Source organism: Kockovaella imperatae (assembly GCF_002102565.1).
Source record: "Kockovaella imperatae strain NRRL Y-17943 chromosome Unknown BD324scaffold_6, whole genome shotgun sequence".
Lineage (NCBI taxonomy): Eukaryota > Fungi > Basidiomycota > Tremellomycetes > Tremellales > Cuniculitremaceae > Kockovaella > Kockovaella imperatae.
Window position 1 is genome coordinate 353,035 of NW_019028946.1, and position 15,959 is coordinate 368,993.

General features: G+C 51.3%; 7 protein-coding genes across 7 annotated transcripts; 2 read left to right on the forward strand and 5 right to left on the reverse strand.

The window, feature by feature from the left end:
- Nucleotides 1–338: 338 nt before the first annotated feature.
- BD324DRAFT_579500 (hypothetical protein) lies at nt 339–3,244 on the reverse strand (the record flags this gene model as incomplete). Its single annotated transcript, XM_022013383.1, has 8 exons — nt 339–752; nt 805–1,092; nt 1,141–1,185; nt 1,237–1,357; nt 1,405–1,701; nt 1,755–2,253; nt 2,298–2,830; nt 2,886–3,244. The coding sequence occupies 8 exons, from the start codon at nt 3,242–3,244 to the stop codon at nt 339–341; spliced, it is 2,556 nt and encodes an 851-aa protein (XP_021871197.1).
- A 930-nt stretch (nt 3,245–4,174) lies between these two features.
- Nucleotides 4,175–4,872, reverse strand: BD324DRAFT_429378 (hypothetical protein). Its single transcript, XM_022012766.1, has one exon. The coding sequence runs from the start codon at nt 4,659–4,661 to the stop codon at nt 4,278–4,280; it is 384 nt and encodes a 127-aa protein (XP_021871198.1). The 5' UTR covers nt 4,662–4,872; the 3' UTR covers nt 4,175–4,277.
- BD324DRAFT_429559 (hypothetical protein) lies at nt 4,570–5,954 on the forward strand. The gene is made up of 4 exons (XM_022012767.1): nt 4,570–4,753; nt 4,828–5,136; nt 5,216–5,423; nt 5,510–5,954. Exons 1-4 carry the CDS (start codon nt 4,738–4,740, stop codon nt 5,724–5,726), a joined length of 750 nt encoding a protein of 249 aa, XP_021871199.1. The 5' UTR covers nt 4,570–4,737; the 3' UTR covers nt 5,727–5,954.
- On the reverse strand, nt 5,944–8,390 carry BD324DRAFT_625029 (WD40-repeat-containing domain protein). The gene is made up of 5 exons (XM_022015755.1): nt 7,758–8,390; nt 6,822–7,694; nt 6,538–6,769; nt 6,216–6,484; nt 5,944–6,164 (listed from the first exon to the last, which is right to left on the reverse strand). Exons 1-5 carry the CDS (start codon nt 8,174–8,176, stop codon nt 6,089–6,091), a joined length of 1,869 nt encoding a protein of 622 aa, XP_021871200.1. The 5' UTR covers nt 8,177–8,390; the 3' UTR covers nt 5,944–6,088.
- Nucleotides 8,368–9,392, reverse strand: BD324DRAFT_625034 (cytochrome b5-like heme/steroid binding domain-containing protein). Its single transcript, XM_022015756.1, has 4 exons — nt 9,342–9,392; nt 8,777–9,295; nt 8,565–8,697; nt 8,368–8,502 (listed from the first exon to the last, which is right to left on the reverse strand). Exons 1-4 carry the CDS (start codon nt 9,348–9,350, stop codon nt 8,429–8,431), a joined length of 735 nt encoding a protein of 244 aa, XP_021871201.1. The 5' UTR covers nt 9,351–9,392; the 3' UTR covers nt 8,368–8,428.
- BD324DRAFT_625039 (hypothetical protein) lies at nt 9,393–14,811 on the forward strand. Its single transcript, XM_022015757.1, has 23 exons — nt 9,393–9,616; nt 9,677–9,797; nt 9,851–9,937; nt 9,989–10,165; nt 10,219–10,394; nt 10,445–10,559; nt 10,599–10,824; nt 10,875–11,053; nt 11,100–11,375; nt 11,432–11,745; nt 11,797–12,114; nt 12,172–12,301; nt 12,357–12,569; nt 12,619–12,824; nt 12,863–13,064; nt 13,125–13,294; nt 13,344–13,665; nt 13,710–13,832; nt 13,882–13,934; nt 13,972–14,057; nt 14,098–14,314; nt 14,354–14,410; nt 14,465–14,811. Coding segments are annotated over exons 1-23 (3,939 nt in total). The 5' UTR covers nt 9,393–9,614; the 3' UTR covers nt 14,634–14,811.
- Nucleotides 14,812–15,870, reverse strand: BD324DRAFT_625041 (GAF domain-like protein). Its single transcript, XM_022015758.1, has 5 exons — nt 15,752–15,870; nt 15,628–15,694; nt 15,431–15,539; nt 15,140–15,337; nt 14,812–15,081 (listed from the first exon to the last, which is right to left on the reverse strand). Exons 1-5 carry the CDS (start codon nt 15,793–15,795, stop codon nt 14,900–14,902), a joined length of 600 nt encoding a protein of 199 aa, XP_021871203.1. The 5' UTR covers nt 15,796–15,870; the 3' UTR covers nt 14,812–14,899.
- Between the last annotated feature and the right edge of the window lie 89 nt (nt 15,871–15,959).

A 15,959-nucleotide genomic window follows, 5' to 3' on the forward strand; every position in this document is an offset into this window, starting at 1 on the left:
TTCACCACGCCGACTCGCCCGATAGGCCGGGACTGCCCCCATCTTTCCAAAAAAATGATTCATTCCCAAAAAGCTAAATCTGGATGGGATCTTCATCGCACGTGCAGCAACCTCATTTGAACGTGTGACGAGCATACAACCACACGTGCTACACTCTCATCAAAACCTGTGCATGCATGCTTCATAATAGCCATCGTGTATGTCCACTATCTCGAGGCAGAGGAAGAGGAAGCAAAGGTGGAAAGCCATCGTGAACATGATACGCATTAAAATCGCATGTATAGTAGGGCGGGTCGTTTCAAAAAGAGCACGTTTGAGTGGTAACATCGAGAGCACACTTAGGCCCGTGTGAAACCGCCGTACCAAGCTTCATCAGGAGGTGCACGTTGCACCATAATGTTGGCCTTTTCATCCATCGTCGCGAACTCTGTGCTAGATTCGACCGAAGCTTCATTGATACGCGCCGATTCAAACTTGCCAACGCCGAGAGGGTCATCCGCGATCCAGACCGTGGGCTGCTTCTTCCACAAGGCAGGGTGATCAAAGGCTTGCTCATGGAAACCAGAGGTGTTACCAAGCTCGGGTCCAGCTAGAGAGTGTTCCTCCGAAGTCGATGTGTTCACGCGATCTACGGCTCCCTTGCCGCTTGCATTCTCGTATGCGCCAGAGTTGGTGTACACGAGCTTGCTCTTCTTGAACTTGAACCAATCAATGTAGAATTGGAGCAGGGCAGTGACAATGATCATGAAGACCTGAGCGGGTATTTCAGCAATTGCCAACAGGTGGATCGGAACCCTGACTCACCATGATGACACCACCGGCCAGACCGGCCTTGGATCGTCCTCCATCCTGGTTGCTGGAGAGGAACAACAGACCGGCAAGACAGATACCCTCGAGGTATAAAGCCACAAAGACGGTCCTGAGTGCCTTGATGTAGAAAAGACCTCCGGTTTCGAGCGAGTCGGGCTGGTCGGTAGTCCAGTACAGCAGGTATTTGTACGCGGCAAAGAACATAAGGAAGGCGACGAAGGTGAGGACTGTCATCAACGGCTGAATAACGGAGTAAACAATGGTGATGCAGATAATGAGGCACTGTAGATGCGTGAGCAAGCACACATGAAGACGAACATGTCAGCTCACAATAGGTGGCCAGACAACAGCCCAGGGGAACTGGTCCATCTTGTGCTTCGGACAATGGTCAGCGTCCCGTCTCAAAGGTGCCAGAACCCGACTCACCTGCTTGATATAGACTTTTCTAGGGGTGTTGCCGGCAAGAATGCCCTTGAGTAGGAACATGACATAGGGGATAGCTCGAGAATAGGCCTTGGCAGCAGTTGTGAATGTCGCAGTGAGGATACTGATGATAATTAGTTTGACCAGGACGTCGCCTGGGCTCGCACTCACAATGTGAGGAAGAAGATGTTGGCGTTTGGCAAATTGGTAGCAAGCAAGGTTGGCAGCTTCTGAACCTCACTGCCAATATTTTGAAGAGCTCCAACTAGACCACTCGCCAGTGTGACGATGAGGAATCCGTGGATGACTTGGAAGAGCCAGAATCGACTGAACAACTTGAGCTCGACATCGCTGTTCCGAATTTCGCCTTGCATGCCTACCCAGGCGCGCAGAACGATTGGCAGGAGCATGAAGAGAACAGCCAGAAGAGCAGGTGGCAGAACACCCTTGATGATTCCCAGCGCGGGTCTGGCGCAAATGTCAGCCGAGTGCACAAGGGTACAAGTGATGAACGCCCTTACTTGGGGATTTGGCAGATCCAAGCGAGCCAGGATACAGTTTCACAAAGCGTGTCGACGTTACTGACGATACCGACAAAGGCGACGGGAATGGCCCAGATGATGATGAGGAAGATGGTCAGGGCCCATGAAATGGCAGTGCGGAGTCGTCTCTGCATGGGACTGATGGCGAGTGCATTCCATCGAACATCTTCAGGGATGACCTCGATGGATGAACGGATAGATCGGTGCTTTTTGTCAGTGGACGAGACGAGTCGGGCGAATTCGTGGGCTTCGGCTTGCGAGCTGAATCGGATGAATGCAGTGTTTCCAGATGGGAGATTTCCGGCTTCCGCTCGCATGGATTCGAGTTGAACGTTATGCGCAGCAATGAACGCTGGCGAGCTATTGAGATCCATCTTCTTGCCGATGAGTCCGAGAGGTCCCTGTCTCCAGGTTGGCTGTTTCTTGGGCAAGACAAATCGGTCAATGACGGCGTTCGATTTCTCAGAGTCATAGGTGCCTTTCATACTGGGTGAGTCCTGGACCTCGAGTCAGTTTGCTCACCTTTTGCCTCTGGCGTTTTGCCCTTGCGCTGATTCTTGGCTGCGAGCTTTTGAAGTTTGCCTACGCCTCCTTCGAGCCGCGAGCACTCATCATCTCGGTCCTGCCAGACTTGTTCGAGATCATCGAGTTTCTTGGAGAGCCAAATATTTCTGACACCGCCTGATTCGTCCAGTGCATTGTGGACGGTACCATCCGTGACGTTGCTCGGTCGAGGGGCCGCTGATCCAGTCAATCTGGCGACAACACCTGCGAGCTCCTTGAGACCTGATTCAGAGTTGACAGAGTCTGGAAGATTGGTAATGGCTACGTTTCGCGTGCGAGCGAGGGACAAGTGTTGAGCAGATGAGAGCCACTCTCGTCGAACGTCGATAAAGTGGTTGTATTCTCTGTAGAGAAGGTATAAGGTCCAGCTCATCAGGACAACGGCGACGAGGAAATGACCAATGTGTCGGAGCTGAGCATGACTGGTAGAAGGCACGTTACCAAACGACATCTGGTTGAGACCGTCGAGGCCATTGTTGGGTGCGATGGCACTGTGGAAGTAACGTTTAGCTTGGCGTGCGAGCCACACTTAAGTGGGGGACGTACGACATGGGGACACAGATGGCGATAGAGAGTATGACGTAGGGTCCCATCATTTGAAGTCCAAAGACTTTGAGGTATCTCACGAAGAGGTAAGCGTCGAGACCGTTGGCGACCATGATCTCCTTGTCAGGTAGACTCCATATCGTTTTCCAAAATGATAGTGGATTGCCTGGCAATTCGGGAGGTCGTTTGGATTCCGGAGCGATTTCAGCTCTGGGTTGAAAGACTCGTCTGAGGCTCTTTCGATTGTGTAGGATCAACCAGACGAGTGAGAATCCTCCTACGGTTATGCCTGCTACCACTAGGGCAGAGACGAAGGCGGGTGTGGTGGATGCATTGACGTTCTTACCCGTGGCCGACATGGTGGTGGGTGCGAGAGGTCACGGAAAGGGTGGGTTGGGAGAGGTTGATCGCTGCTGCGCCAAGCCCAATGCCGTGAGGGGGACGGTCCCAAGCGATTCCACAGCGATTATAGAGGTTGGTGGCAGATTAGACGTGCAGACAGGTGCAGTCAAGACGAGGAAGGTAGAGTGAGTGGTAGGGGTCGATGAGTGGATGGTTGGATGAAGGCAAGAGAGAGAGAAATGTCAGCAGATGGTGGGTCACACACAACCGTCATGTGTTCATAGGCGTGACGATCCCACCCAAATCTTTTTTTTCTTCCTTTTCTCCCACCATCATCATCATCATCATCATCATCATTCGGCACCACCACACACGCCACACAGCACATTCCAGACTCAGACTCACCCTTTGTGCGTAGATCACTCGCTGCGACTGGTCCTGAGTGAGATGGAAATCAGATGAGGTGTGTGTGTAAAAGACACCAGGTGCTGGCTGGACAGAAAACACCAACCAACCAATCAAGATGTCTACTACACTACCATCATATAACTTGCTTCTTTCCCGCTGTTGATCACCGGTGGTTTTGGGTCTAAAAAGTGGAGCCATTCAAAGTGTGGCGGAAGAGCAGAGGGCGGGCGGGTTCAAATGACGCAACTGACGGGAACGGGGGGGGGGGCTCTCGGATCTCTTGGCTCATTAGTGTCGGTCAATTTTCAATTATAATAATAATTTTCCCGCCGAATCAACAACAGATTACACCGTGGGAGAGTGATGGGGCACGGGCCTGTGACGCTCCGAATCACGGGGTGTGTATATTGTCTGTGGCTGTCAACAAGCCTCTAAGCGTCGATCATCTGCTGGCTGTCGATAGGTCCGTCCATAATCTTACAAGAGGCACAACACGATCATCATCATCATCATCATCATCATCATCATCATCATCATCAGACATTGCTCTTATATGTGACCGCAAGACAGAGCCACATGCACCGATCTGGCGACCCTGCCTCCCAGTCGGCGAAAAAGAAGCATTTCTCATCGCTATGAGGGCTACTGCAGCTGTGAGGTCTCTATGTATGGCTTCTTCATCTTGGCATGCTGGTGGACACGGCTGATCCGGACGAGCGAGCTGCCTCCTCTCCCTCTCCTCTCGACCTGTGGCAGCACGCGTGAGTTGTACGCCACGACAGCCCTCCTATGCCTCCAATCCCGGACCACGGAATACGGAGATGTCCACCATGCTCTGATAAATTCCCAGGAACAGCAAGTACTGGGCCACAGCAAGATTTCAATTTCAATTAACCTATTTGAATTCGTCTCGGGTTGACCTGGGCAGCAGCGAGCAGCGGCGAGTAGCTGCAGCAGCAGCCAGCAGCCAGCCAGCAGCATGCTACAACGGTCAGGGCTTCTCTGAGACTCTTTCTCACCTACCATACATCTTGAAACTGGACACCTTGCTACACCTCGTTACTATCTCAATACTTTCTCTATACTCTCTCGCGAGATCACGATGGCCTCCAATATAGGTGAGAGCAACATTCCTCAAGTCCCCCGACCACCTCCTTTCCACTGACATTTTCCCAATAAAAATTCATTATAGCCCACGTCCCGACACTCGCTTTCGATGGCAACAGCATGCCAGCGAGTAGGCCTGAGAGTCCGACCTCGCTCCCCACTCCTTCGGACTTGACGCGACGACTCAATCTCATCAGTAACGGATTGGCCAAATACAATCGATTGACATGGAAAGGACTCATTGGATTCTTCACCTTTGTCGATGTCTCCCTCGCTGTCTTTGCGGTCATCCTTGGTGCCTTGACGGCCGTTCTGGTGGAAGGGCATCCGAAAGCTGCTAAATGGGTCGCCGTGGTCAATACCCTCATCTCAGCCATGATCGCATTGTTGAAGGGTGAGTAGAGACGGTCACAGCGTTCTATTCTTCTCACGCACTCACACACACTCTCTCTCTTTCTGTCTCTGTCTTACAGGCACCGGCATTCCAACCTCTCTCATTGCGCTCAACACACGAGCCAGCGCGCTACGATACCGTATCGACGACCTGGAAGCGCAGTGTGATCCCACCCATGAGTCCGCCGCGACCCATCAAGCTCACGTCAAATTGTTCATGGGTATCCAGAAGGATTATCAAAAGTTGGGAACCGATCTCGGAGATGCTTGGAAACAGATTTTATCGGGGTGAGTCCATCAATCCTCGGAGCGATTCGAGAGAGCGATCTGTCCTCCGCGACCCCTGGAACACATCGCTGATCTCTACCTGACAGCCTCGGCCCCAAACCCGATGGAGAAGCCCCTGAACCTGTCAACACACATAGCGATCCAAAGCCTCACAAGTCTAAGAATGAAAGCCCGGCGCATCCTCAAACCGAACCGGCGACTCATCACGTGCCTGTCGCTCCTGTCCACAATCACGCTGCTGCTCACCCCGTTCATCATAACGACGACCCCATTGATGAAAAGGAGGCACCCCACACGCAGTAAACTAAGGGGCATCGTGAACGCATCCGACATGTACGGAGAGACCCTCTCGGAGCGTAAGGAAGCATAAGCACTCAATTCGTGGAAGAGCATATGCTGGTGGTGCCTGTTTCTTAGTTTTGGGCTCGTGTTCTAACGGTCTATAGTAGCTTGAGTAAAGGTTGTCCTTGGTATGGCTTCGTATCATGGTGTATACATATTCCGATGCCACATGGGACTCTCGCATCGCCATCGAGACAGAGAGGGTTCATTTGCCACGGCGGGGCTCGCCCGCCTTGATCTGCCGAACCAGTGATACTTTCAGATCTCGATGCGGAATATTTCGAAGCCTGTTATTTCGACCCAGCGGCAGCAGACACGATACATCACGATGCAAAATGATCACGATAAGGCAGACCAGAACCATACGTGACAATCTGAATCACCCCTTCGCGATTGGCACTGTATAATGACCTCAGCATGAGACACAGATACAGAAAAGTGGCAACTCACAACAACACCTTGCCTATATGCGTCTTGACCGCGAATACCAGATCCTGCGCTCTACCCGCCGTGAGATTCCGAATCAATGATCCCGAATGCAGATCCCAGATCCTCACGGAACCGTCGTATCCACCACTGACGACCAGACCAGTTGACAGATCGAGAGATACGGCTCGCACGAGATCTCGATTACCTTCGAACGTTCTAATGAGAGATGCGTCGCCGGCATCATACAGGCTGACTAGACGGTCATTCCCTCCAACGAGGATATACCTGCCCTGTGAAACCTTTATCAGCGGCGAATAGGATCTCGAAACGATCTGGAACTCACTTCCCACGCTACACAAGCTAGACCTCGTCCATCGCCTGCACCTCTCCGCAGTTCCTTCATCGTGCTCAAGTCCCAAATGATCAAATGACCATCGCTTGACACGCTGACGACTTGCTCGAGGCCCGGCCATGGGTTTATGGCGAGACTGTTGATCGGCTTCTCGTGACCTTGCAGTTTGCATAGAAAGTTGTACGATGATCGGTCATACACAAGCAACTCGGGATCCTTCGTCCTGCGATCTCGCGATCAGTGTGTGTCTTGTCTACCATCCCCCTTTCGCTCACGATAAGACTATCTTGGTCTTGCTCAGCGCTACGCCCAAGACTCCACGGCTACATCCACGAAGCGTCGCAATGCGACTGATGGAGGCCATCCGCTTCTCTCCAACGGAAGCATCATGAACCGCCCCCATTGTCGAGCCAAAGTCGACAGTCCACACGCCCGCTGTCTGATCAGAGCTACCCGTGACCAACAACCCTCCCGAGCGATCTTCCCAAGGTTCAAATGCCATGGTCAAAACACTTCCTCCATGAGCCGGATCGACGCTTAAGATTAAGACGGGGAGGTCGTAGGAAGACGGATCAGGGAGGCGCCAGAGTTGCATGGTCCGATCTCTCGATCCAGTGAAAAGATAAGGTAGTGAAAGGTGTAGACAGTACACTGCATTGGTGTGCGATGAGAGCGTATGTTGATGAGGTAGACCAGACGGTATATGCGTGAGTGAGTCATGGAGTTGACGTTGGAGGGCGAGTCTCGAACGGAACAGCGTAGGGTAATGTATTTCTAATTCATCGCTCGGTGCAAAAGTTTGTTCACGTCGCTTCCTGGGACTGGGACTGAATTTAGGGCTATCCGTAAGACGACGACGTAATGTTAAAGGTTTGCCAGCGCTGGTGTCTGTATGAGACCAATCGGCACTGTTATGTGGCGATGATGACGCTCTGATCCAGCGGTCTCTTTCCCAGTAGCCATTTGGAGGATCCAAGACAGCTGCTACGTGATCGAGAGCATGGGGAGTCAAGGAAAACCCGGATCGAGTGTAGAGATCGTACCATAGGACTGGGGCTTTTGAGAGACTGTGTAGATGCCGACAGACGAGCGATATGTTGAGGAGTTCCGAAGCAGAGGAATCTAGATGAAGGAGAATGTGCACGAGTCTGCGAGTAAGGAAAAAAATTCGTCAGCGTTTGGAAGAGCATTGCTCGGCTCATTTGGCTTACATTTCGTCGGGCAGGGCAAGAAGACGAGATGGCGAGGAGGGATCAGTAGACGGATGCCCAGTTCCAACTATGACGGCTGAATCGCGTACAGTGGCGGAACGGCTTGATTCACCCATTGGCTTATCGGATGTTGTAGCGGTATGGAACCATGACCAGGGTTTATTGATGAGAGTCGTTCCGGAACCACCAGACTGCTGGGAGTCCGATTCCGATTGCCCAGCAGGGATCACATCGTCACTCTTCTGTGACTGTCCTGAGGGACTCTGATCCAATGACGACCCTATCGAGAAGCTCGAGAACAGTCCGACCAAACGACGTCGATTGGACTCTAGAGTCCTAGGCGAAGACGTCACTGGTTGGCCGTACTTGGACCTCACTTGCGAAGCCGTCGAGCTTGATGATGATCCACCAGAATCCATGACGAGATGATGCCGGGCTTCTCCAGGTCCTCCACTAGTGCGATGACATTGATTCAACAGTCTTCCATGAATGAATGAACAATAAGGAATGACACGCAGTGGATTTTCTAGTTGTTGTTTTTATCGAAACGGACTTCCGATGCCTTCCTGAGATAGCAGTTATTGACGAAGCATGATGTATGATGCAACATGCAATGCGATGCAATACGATGCGATGCGGACTATGCTATGACTAGATGCTCTACTTTACCCTCAGCCCTTGACCAACATCCCCACCATGCATTCCTGTAGCATGTGATCGATGTTTACCCAAGAGTGTGTCAACACTGCGTGGTGGGTTAGAGAGGCAGCAAGGCACGCGACAAGCCGGTCGCTCTGAGAGACTCACTGAACAGCTTCGTACCGTCACGCCCGGCCACTCGCATGAGCTCATCAGGACCTCCCGGATGATACGGGAGATAAGGTGTGATGTTGTACACGATCCCATTGAACACTGACCAGGCATCCTTCTTGGTGTTGTGCTGGATAGAGTTTATTCAACGATGGTGCGGCGAGGCCGGGGCGTGCGACGAAGTGTCAAATACGGAAACGAAAACTCACCTTCTTTAACTCGTCCATCGTTACTCGTATAGGGAACGATTCCGTTCCCCTGAGATTCCTCCCACTAGTAGTCACTCTCGCCCAATCTAATTGACTGTATCCAGGCGCAAGCGGTACTTTCCCCCTTTTCTTCTTCTTCGGAAGATCACCGTTCGACGCACTACCGGAAACATCGATCCCACCAGGCTGAATCCCGAAATCAGGTCGCTGTGTCGTACTTGGCGGAGGAGCCATATCGCCAAGAGGGGTCGCGTCTGGTAAAACAGCAATGTTCAGCTCGGACGGCGGTTCTTCGTCTTCGGTATTCTTCGGAGGTGATGGCGGAGCGAGATTAAATGTAGGTGCAGGGGGTCGAGATCCACCAGCATCATGTTGAGAGCTCGATGACCCGGGAGCAGAGGACCGTTGAGCAGAATTTGGTAATGGGAATAGAGGTGGAATGTCGAGGTCGTCAGGGTCATTTGAGGATAAGGAGGCACTCGGTGAGGCTCGAGACCAGCCCGGGATAGATGGAAGGAGCTGAGGGGCGTCAGCGTAGACACAACTACGTGAGAGCGAAGCTCACCCATGACATCGAAGAGAAGAGGGTTGGTGTTTTCAGACAGAGCTGTTGCCAAAGACAAGCGTTTGGACTTGAACTTGGGTGGCAAACATCAGACCACGTGTTCACATCTCACACGGTCGCTTCTCCGTTCGTCGGGCAACGCGAAGTTGACTGGACCGCGACAGAATTTTGGTTAGCCGAAGCGTCTTGAACATCATTGACATTTCGTTGAACGATTTTGACTTTGACTTGACTTGACAGTTGGCGTGCCATTGGAAGAGAGGCTAGCTGAGGATGTGAGTCAAAGCTATAACCCATATCTTTACGTTCTGGGGCCTCCTGGCTGATGCGCTCAGGGCATCCCTCAACAAGCTCGCCATCCGAGGCATTCGATCATTTGATGACAAGCATGTTCAAGTGATCGAGTTCTACTCCCCATTGACAGTCATCGTCGGGCACAATGGGAGTGGTAAGACTGTGAGATCAAGCATGACTCGGGGGCTCAAATGGAGCTCATATAAGCAATGTAGACCATCATTGAGTGCCTCAACTATGTGACCACCGGGCTCTTGCCATCGGGCAGCAAGACCGGTGGAGCGTTTGTCCATGATCCAAAGGTGAGCTCTCTGTCTACTAGTCTACTAGTTCATTTAGCTCACGCAATTCAGATGGCGAATGAGAAAGAAGTCAAAGCTCAAGTCAGATTACGGTTCTGGAACCTCAATCGACAGCGAATGACAGCTACGAGAAATCTCCAAGTGACCACAAAGAAAACCGGAGGTTTGACATTCAAGACGCTCGAGGGAATTCTAGCCAAGTCAGACGAGGGTGATGCAGCGGGAAAGGTGAGTCTGGGACTATCTACATATACCCAGCTTGTACTGGAACTTCATCCCAGCGAAATACCATCTCGACGAAATGCTCAGAGATGGACGAAGAGGTACCATTGCTTCTCGGTGTATCCAAAGCAATCCTTGAAAATGTCATTTTCTGCCACCAAGAAGAGTCGAACTGGCCATTGAGCGAACCGGCGGCTCTGAAGAAGAAGTTTGATGACATCTTTGAAGCGACAAAGTAAGTTAGTCATTCGAGTTTGTCGATAGCTGATTCCATCCCATTCTCAGGTACACCAAAGCACTGGACAACATCAAGGCTTTAAGGAAAGAGCGGACCGTTGAGCTAAAAGTCGACAAGGAACGTCTCAAGTTCTTCAAGGCTGACAAGGAAAAGGCAGAAAAGGTGAACCCTGATATGCCTGGCTGGGCCTGACGCGATCAGCTCAGGAAACAGCTCGATGACGAAGTTCGCAAAGAGACGGCTAAACAGATTGAAGTCGACGAGTTAAAGCAAGGGGTCGACCGGTACAAGATTCTCAACGTTGAGCATTATGCCACAGCAGCTTCTTTCCAGAGCACTTTTGAGAGGGTCGAGAATCTCAGGGCTAGAAAGACCATGTTGGAGAATAATCGAAAGCACATTCTTGAAGGAATGACAGAGATGACGGGTGAGGGAAGTGTGATTTACAACGGACTCTTTCGCTGACTCTATGGTCAGAGGAGACGGACGAGCTCGAGCACATGCTGGAAAACTTTGCGACGCACCTCAAGTCGATTGAGGGTAAGAAGGCGATGCAGGTCGAGATGAGAGATAAAGAAGAAGCAGCGTTGGAGGATCTCAGGAAGCGAGAAAGAGGGCTAGCGAGCGCACAAGGCGGACTTGTGGCTAATAAAAATGTATGTTGCCTGTTTGGCGCATGAGTAGGCCGTTGACGGTGCACAGATCTACGAGCGAAACGTCAAGGAGAGAGAGTCTGCCATTCGACAAGCTGCCAAGACACACGACTTTGCGGGATACGATTACTCTCCACTCGAAGAGTCCAAAGTCGTAGAATTTGTCGACAAGCTTCACGAGCTCGTCAGACGGGCAGAATCAGATCTCAAAAAGCTTCAAGCTCAGGGCGCTCGCCGAGAACGAGATTTGCAGGCTGAATTGGATCGGCTGGCAGGTCTGAAGACTTCGGCCATTGCTACCAAAAAGAGCAAGCAGGAGCAGATCGTGAGTGTGGAACAGGCAGCATGAGACAAATGCAGACAACTGACTCACTGGCACAGGCTCAGCTGACAGAGAAGGTCCGCCAGTCTGAAGCCTCCTTCGAGTCTGTCAGCTCGCTTGACGTCGAAATTGCATTGCTCGAATCCAAAATTGCCGAAGCTGAAGAGCATCGATCAAAGCTGGAAAAGGAGATCCGGGACGCCCGATTCGATGAGGCTATTCGGGAGAAGACAATGATTGTCCGCCAGAAGGAGGCAGAGCGGGACAAGGTCAATGCAGAACTGTCAGTTTTGAATCGTCAAGCAGATTCGAGGGCACAACTTGCCATCAAGAGGAACGAGAGGGTGTCCAAGGAGAACCAGGTCGCTGCATCGTGAGTTGATCGTCATTTGAAGATCAGACCTATACTCACAACGGACTCTAGCGTTGCAAGTCATAGTGCACGCTTTGAGGAGCTCATTGGGGCCAAACTGGAGCCCGGAACCATGGAGGAGAAGATTACGATCGCTTTGGGCAAGCGAGATCGCGAAGTTCAAGAAGCAGAATCGTCGTCTGCTGCCAGCAATCGGAACTTGTCGACTTTGCAGACCTCATTGAACATTGCCAAGCGGTCACTGAAGGAGAAGAGGGAGGAATATGACAGGATCGAGAAGGAGGTCAGATCCGGTCTTGAGGAGACCGGGAAGGAGACCATCGAATTGGCGATTGAGGAGGCGGAGAATGAAATCAAGATTTTGCAAATGTGCGTTTGCGTCAGGGCTTCTATGCAAGGAGCTGAGCTGACCGTATATCACCTTAGCGAGATGAACGACAAGTCGACAACGGCTGCTTTCTGGGAACAGATTCTGGCCAAGGCTCAATCCGACCACAAGTGTATGGCTTGTGACAGGGCTATCGCCGAGAGTCAAGCCAAGGCGGTCGAGAACTATGTGAGTGCCGCCAGGCTTTTCGTCCTGGCTCCTGCACATGCTAATGCGCTTGCAGATGAACCGTCGGGTGGCAGGGAGCAAGCGTGTCAACGTGGACGAACTAAAGGAAGATGAGAAGAATTGGATGGAAGAGTTGCAGAACCGACGAAACCTGCAAACTTTGAACAAGACTATGGTCGAACTGCGAGACAAAACTATGCCGCCGCTGGAGAAGCAGGTCGAAGAGGAGACGATTCAACTCGATAAGGTCCAGAACGAGGTGGAAGACGTGAGTGTTGTCATCCGCTTATCAGCTCGCGCCCTAAATCTGGTCACAGGCCAAAATGGGTGTCCAGAAAGCCAAGCTAGCCGTTCGGGACCTGCAGACTCTCAAGAGCGCCGCCACACTCGTTTCTCGTACCCTAGGGGAAATCACAGATCTGGCAGCGGATGTTGCCCGACTGGAGAGGGATCTCGAGGGCTCTGGTTCACTCAAAACTGTCGAAGAGGTCCAACATGAGGTGGATCTCCTGTCCGCCGAGATGTAAGTAAGCACTCATATTGTGTCTGATGCTGGTACAGTAAGAATGTCAGTCGCGATCAACAAGCTTTGGTCTCGGAGAAGGATCTCAAATCGAACAGTGTGAGGAGCGCTTCAGACGATATTGGCCAGAAGAGGCTTCGTCTGGGTACTCTGAAGAGTCAACAGGAGAAACGTATGCGGGATGAGGCGGCTCTGACGGAGTTGCAGGAGACTCTCTCACAGTTGCAGAATCAGCTCAAAGTGAGTGGAATATACCTCAGGACGATCGAGATTCTCCGCCCGGTCTGACGAGCCTCACAGACCCTCGATAGTTCTGCTCAATCCGCTGAAGCGCCCTGGCGCGAGAAGATGGAAGAGCTGAATCGATATCGCACTGAGCGTCAGAATGCGGAGAATGATCAGTCACTCCAAGTCGGGATATATCAGTCGAGTCTGAACGATTTAGAGTCCAAGCACCGGGCATGTCAAGCGTGAGTTTGAGGGCGACCTGATTGGCAAAATTGGGCTTACATCCTTCAGCTACTTGACCGAAGGGAACGATCGGAAGATACGCGAAAACGAGGCTCAGATGGAAGATCTCAAGAGAGAGATTGGCCTGACAACCGAAGCTCGGGCAAAGATCGATTCTGCCATCGCTTCTTTACAGGACGAGCTATCTCGAGCGAATTCCCTGCGCACCAACATTTCTGCAAACGTCAGGTACAGAAACGAGCAGAAGGATATCCTCAAAGTTCAAGAAGAGCTCGATGGAATGGATGTAGAGGAAGCTGCGAAAGCCAGGAAAGATTTCAACAAGCGGTTTAGTCAGATGATGCAGAGAGAACAGGAGATCACAAACGATGTAGGTGCTCATGCTCTTTATAACGGTGGCCTGACGACTCGCAGTGGCAACGCGCGAGCGGAGTACTCAGTCAGGTCATTGAAAACCGCAAGAGGATGCAGGAGACCCTGGAGTCAGAGTACAAGAATATCGACAAGATGTTCAAGGAACAGCTTATCAAGACCAAGGTGGGTAGGCTCAATGTACCTCAATGAGTGAAGCTGACTTGCATTGCAGGTTAGCGAAGTAGCCAACAATGATCTCGAGAAGTACGGCAAAGCGTTAGACAAGTGAGTGCGAAGGTGCTAATCCCCACTGATGTCTCAGTGCCATTCTCAAATACCACTCGATCAAGATGGACGAGATCAATGACAATATCGGACATTTGTGGAACAAGACATACCAAGGAACAGGTGGGCTATAATTTATCGAGCAAAGGGCTAAAGCACTCAGACATCGATGGGATCAAGATTGTATCCGATCACGATGAGACGACTTCCACATCGACTCGCAAATCGTACAATTACCGTGTGGTCATGATCAAGGACAGTGTCGAGTTGGATATGCGCGGTCGGTGTTCCGCGGGCCAAAAGGTTCTGGCGTCGATCATCATTAGGCTGGCCCTTGCGGAATCATTTGGGCAGGGCTGTGGCGTACTTGCGCTAGACGAGTGAGCACAACTGGAAGAGCACAGATCTGATCTTGTGAGACCTACCACGAATCTCGATCAAGAAAATATCAATGCGCTAGCAGAGTCGCTTGCAGAGTGAGAGCTGCCGGTGTCACTTTCTCACCGTACAGCTGACATATCAATTGCCAGGATCATTCGTGAACGCCGACGTCAAGCCAACTTCCAGCTCATTGTCATCACGCACGACGAGGGTTTCCTGCAGCGTCTGGCGGCCCATGATGTGTTAGAGTACTATTGGAGAGTGCATAGAGACGCATCCCAAAAGAGTGCGCTGGAGAGGCAACGTGTGGGACTATAAATGTGAGCTGTGGCCTGGAGGGACTGGACACGGAGATGGGCCTCAAAACAAAAGAGAAAAGGCATTCATCATTAGGTGTTTGTTGTTTATACCATTGAATCATCTGCATCAGCATGCTTTCTGGAACGTGCAATAAGATCATATGAAGGCCGAGAGATGATACGCCTGCACTTGCTGAAGGACTACGGGCCACGCTGGAACCATGCAATGCAATGCTATTATGGATGTATGATATGTTATGTGCTTCATTGTGGATTCGACCCTGCTTACTTCCAATCGCATGCCGTCCTCAACAACTCGACGATTTTCTGCAAACCCTCTCTGTCCTCCTCGTTGAAAGTATGCAACACTGTCGAGTCAAGATCCAATACGCCAATGACTCGATCCTCAGAGCTTGAACTAATCACCAAAGGTAATACGATTTCCGACATTGTATCCCCATCGCATGCTAATAGGACGATCAGCTGGAAGTTCAACCAAGCTCGAATTTTTTGTTCCAAGCTCACCGATATGCCCAGGGTACGCATGCACATCCTGAACAAGTACAGGCTTTCCGCTGGTGAATGCGTCTGCGCAAACTCCCTTCCCTGATCTCGGTACGAACTCCACGCAGGCTGGTCGACCATGGTACGGGCCTAATGGGACAGGGGTCGGAGTAGGGGTCGATGAGGAAGGTAGGCATGATGGGTTATAAAGGTAGAATCCTGTAGAGGAGGAGGAGGAGTGAAGGAAGACAGTCAGCGATGTGTCGATTGAAGGTAAAGCTTATGCTTTGAGAATGACGAATGATGCCTCACCAACCCAGTTGATCACTGGAACATGGGACGATCCTTCGTGAAGACCGTAGAGGGGAGAAGAGAGGTAAGCGTGGTAGAGAAGTGAAGCGGTTTGAGCTAGGTTGGATACCTAAGGTAAGGATGGAATCAGTTGGCGGGTCGCACGTAGAGCTTGAAAAAAGGGTTTCGCTCTCTACTCAAAAGCTCTCCCTACTCACCCAATATCTTGACTCTCCAAGTAACGCTTCGAGAGAAGAGTGGACATGGGCGTAGAACTCTGTCTTGCTGCAGCTGTCTTATCAGCGAGCTGATCCATGGAACGTCTGGAATTGTGCAGCTCACGATTTCAGATCATTAGGGACGAGACTGCTGTCCGCGTGAGGCATGGTCGGTTGGTTGAATGGTCGCGCTCTGTCTCCGCCTCCTCGATGAAGTGCTCGTTGTTGAATAGGTGATTGCAGCAGCCAAAAGACAACAACAGCATTTCAATCAAAAGTCTTTTGAAAACCAAAATTCGAGCTGAAATTACGTGATCGACAATGGAGCCCCA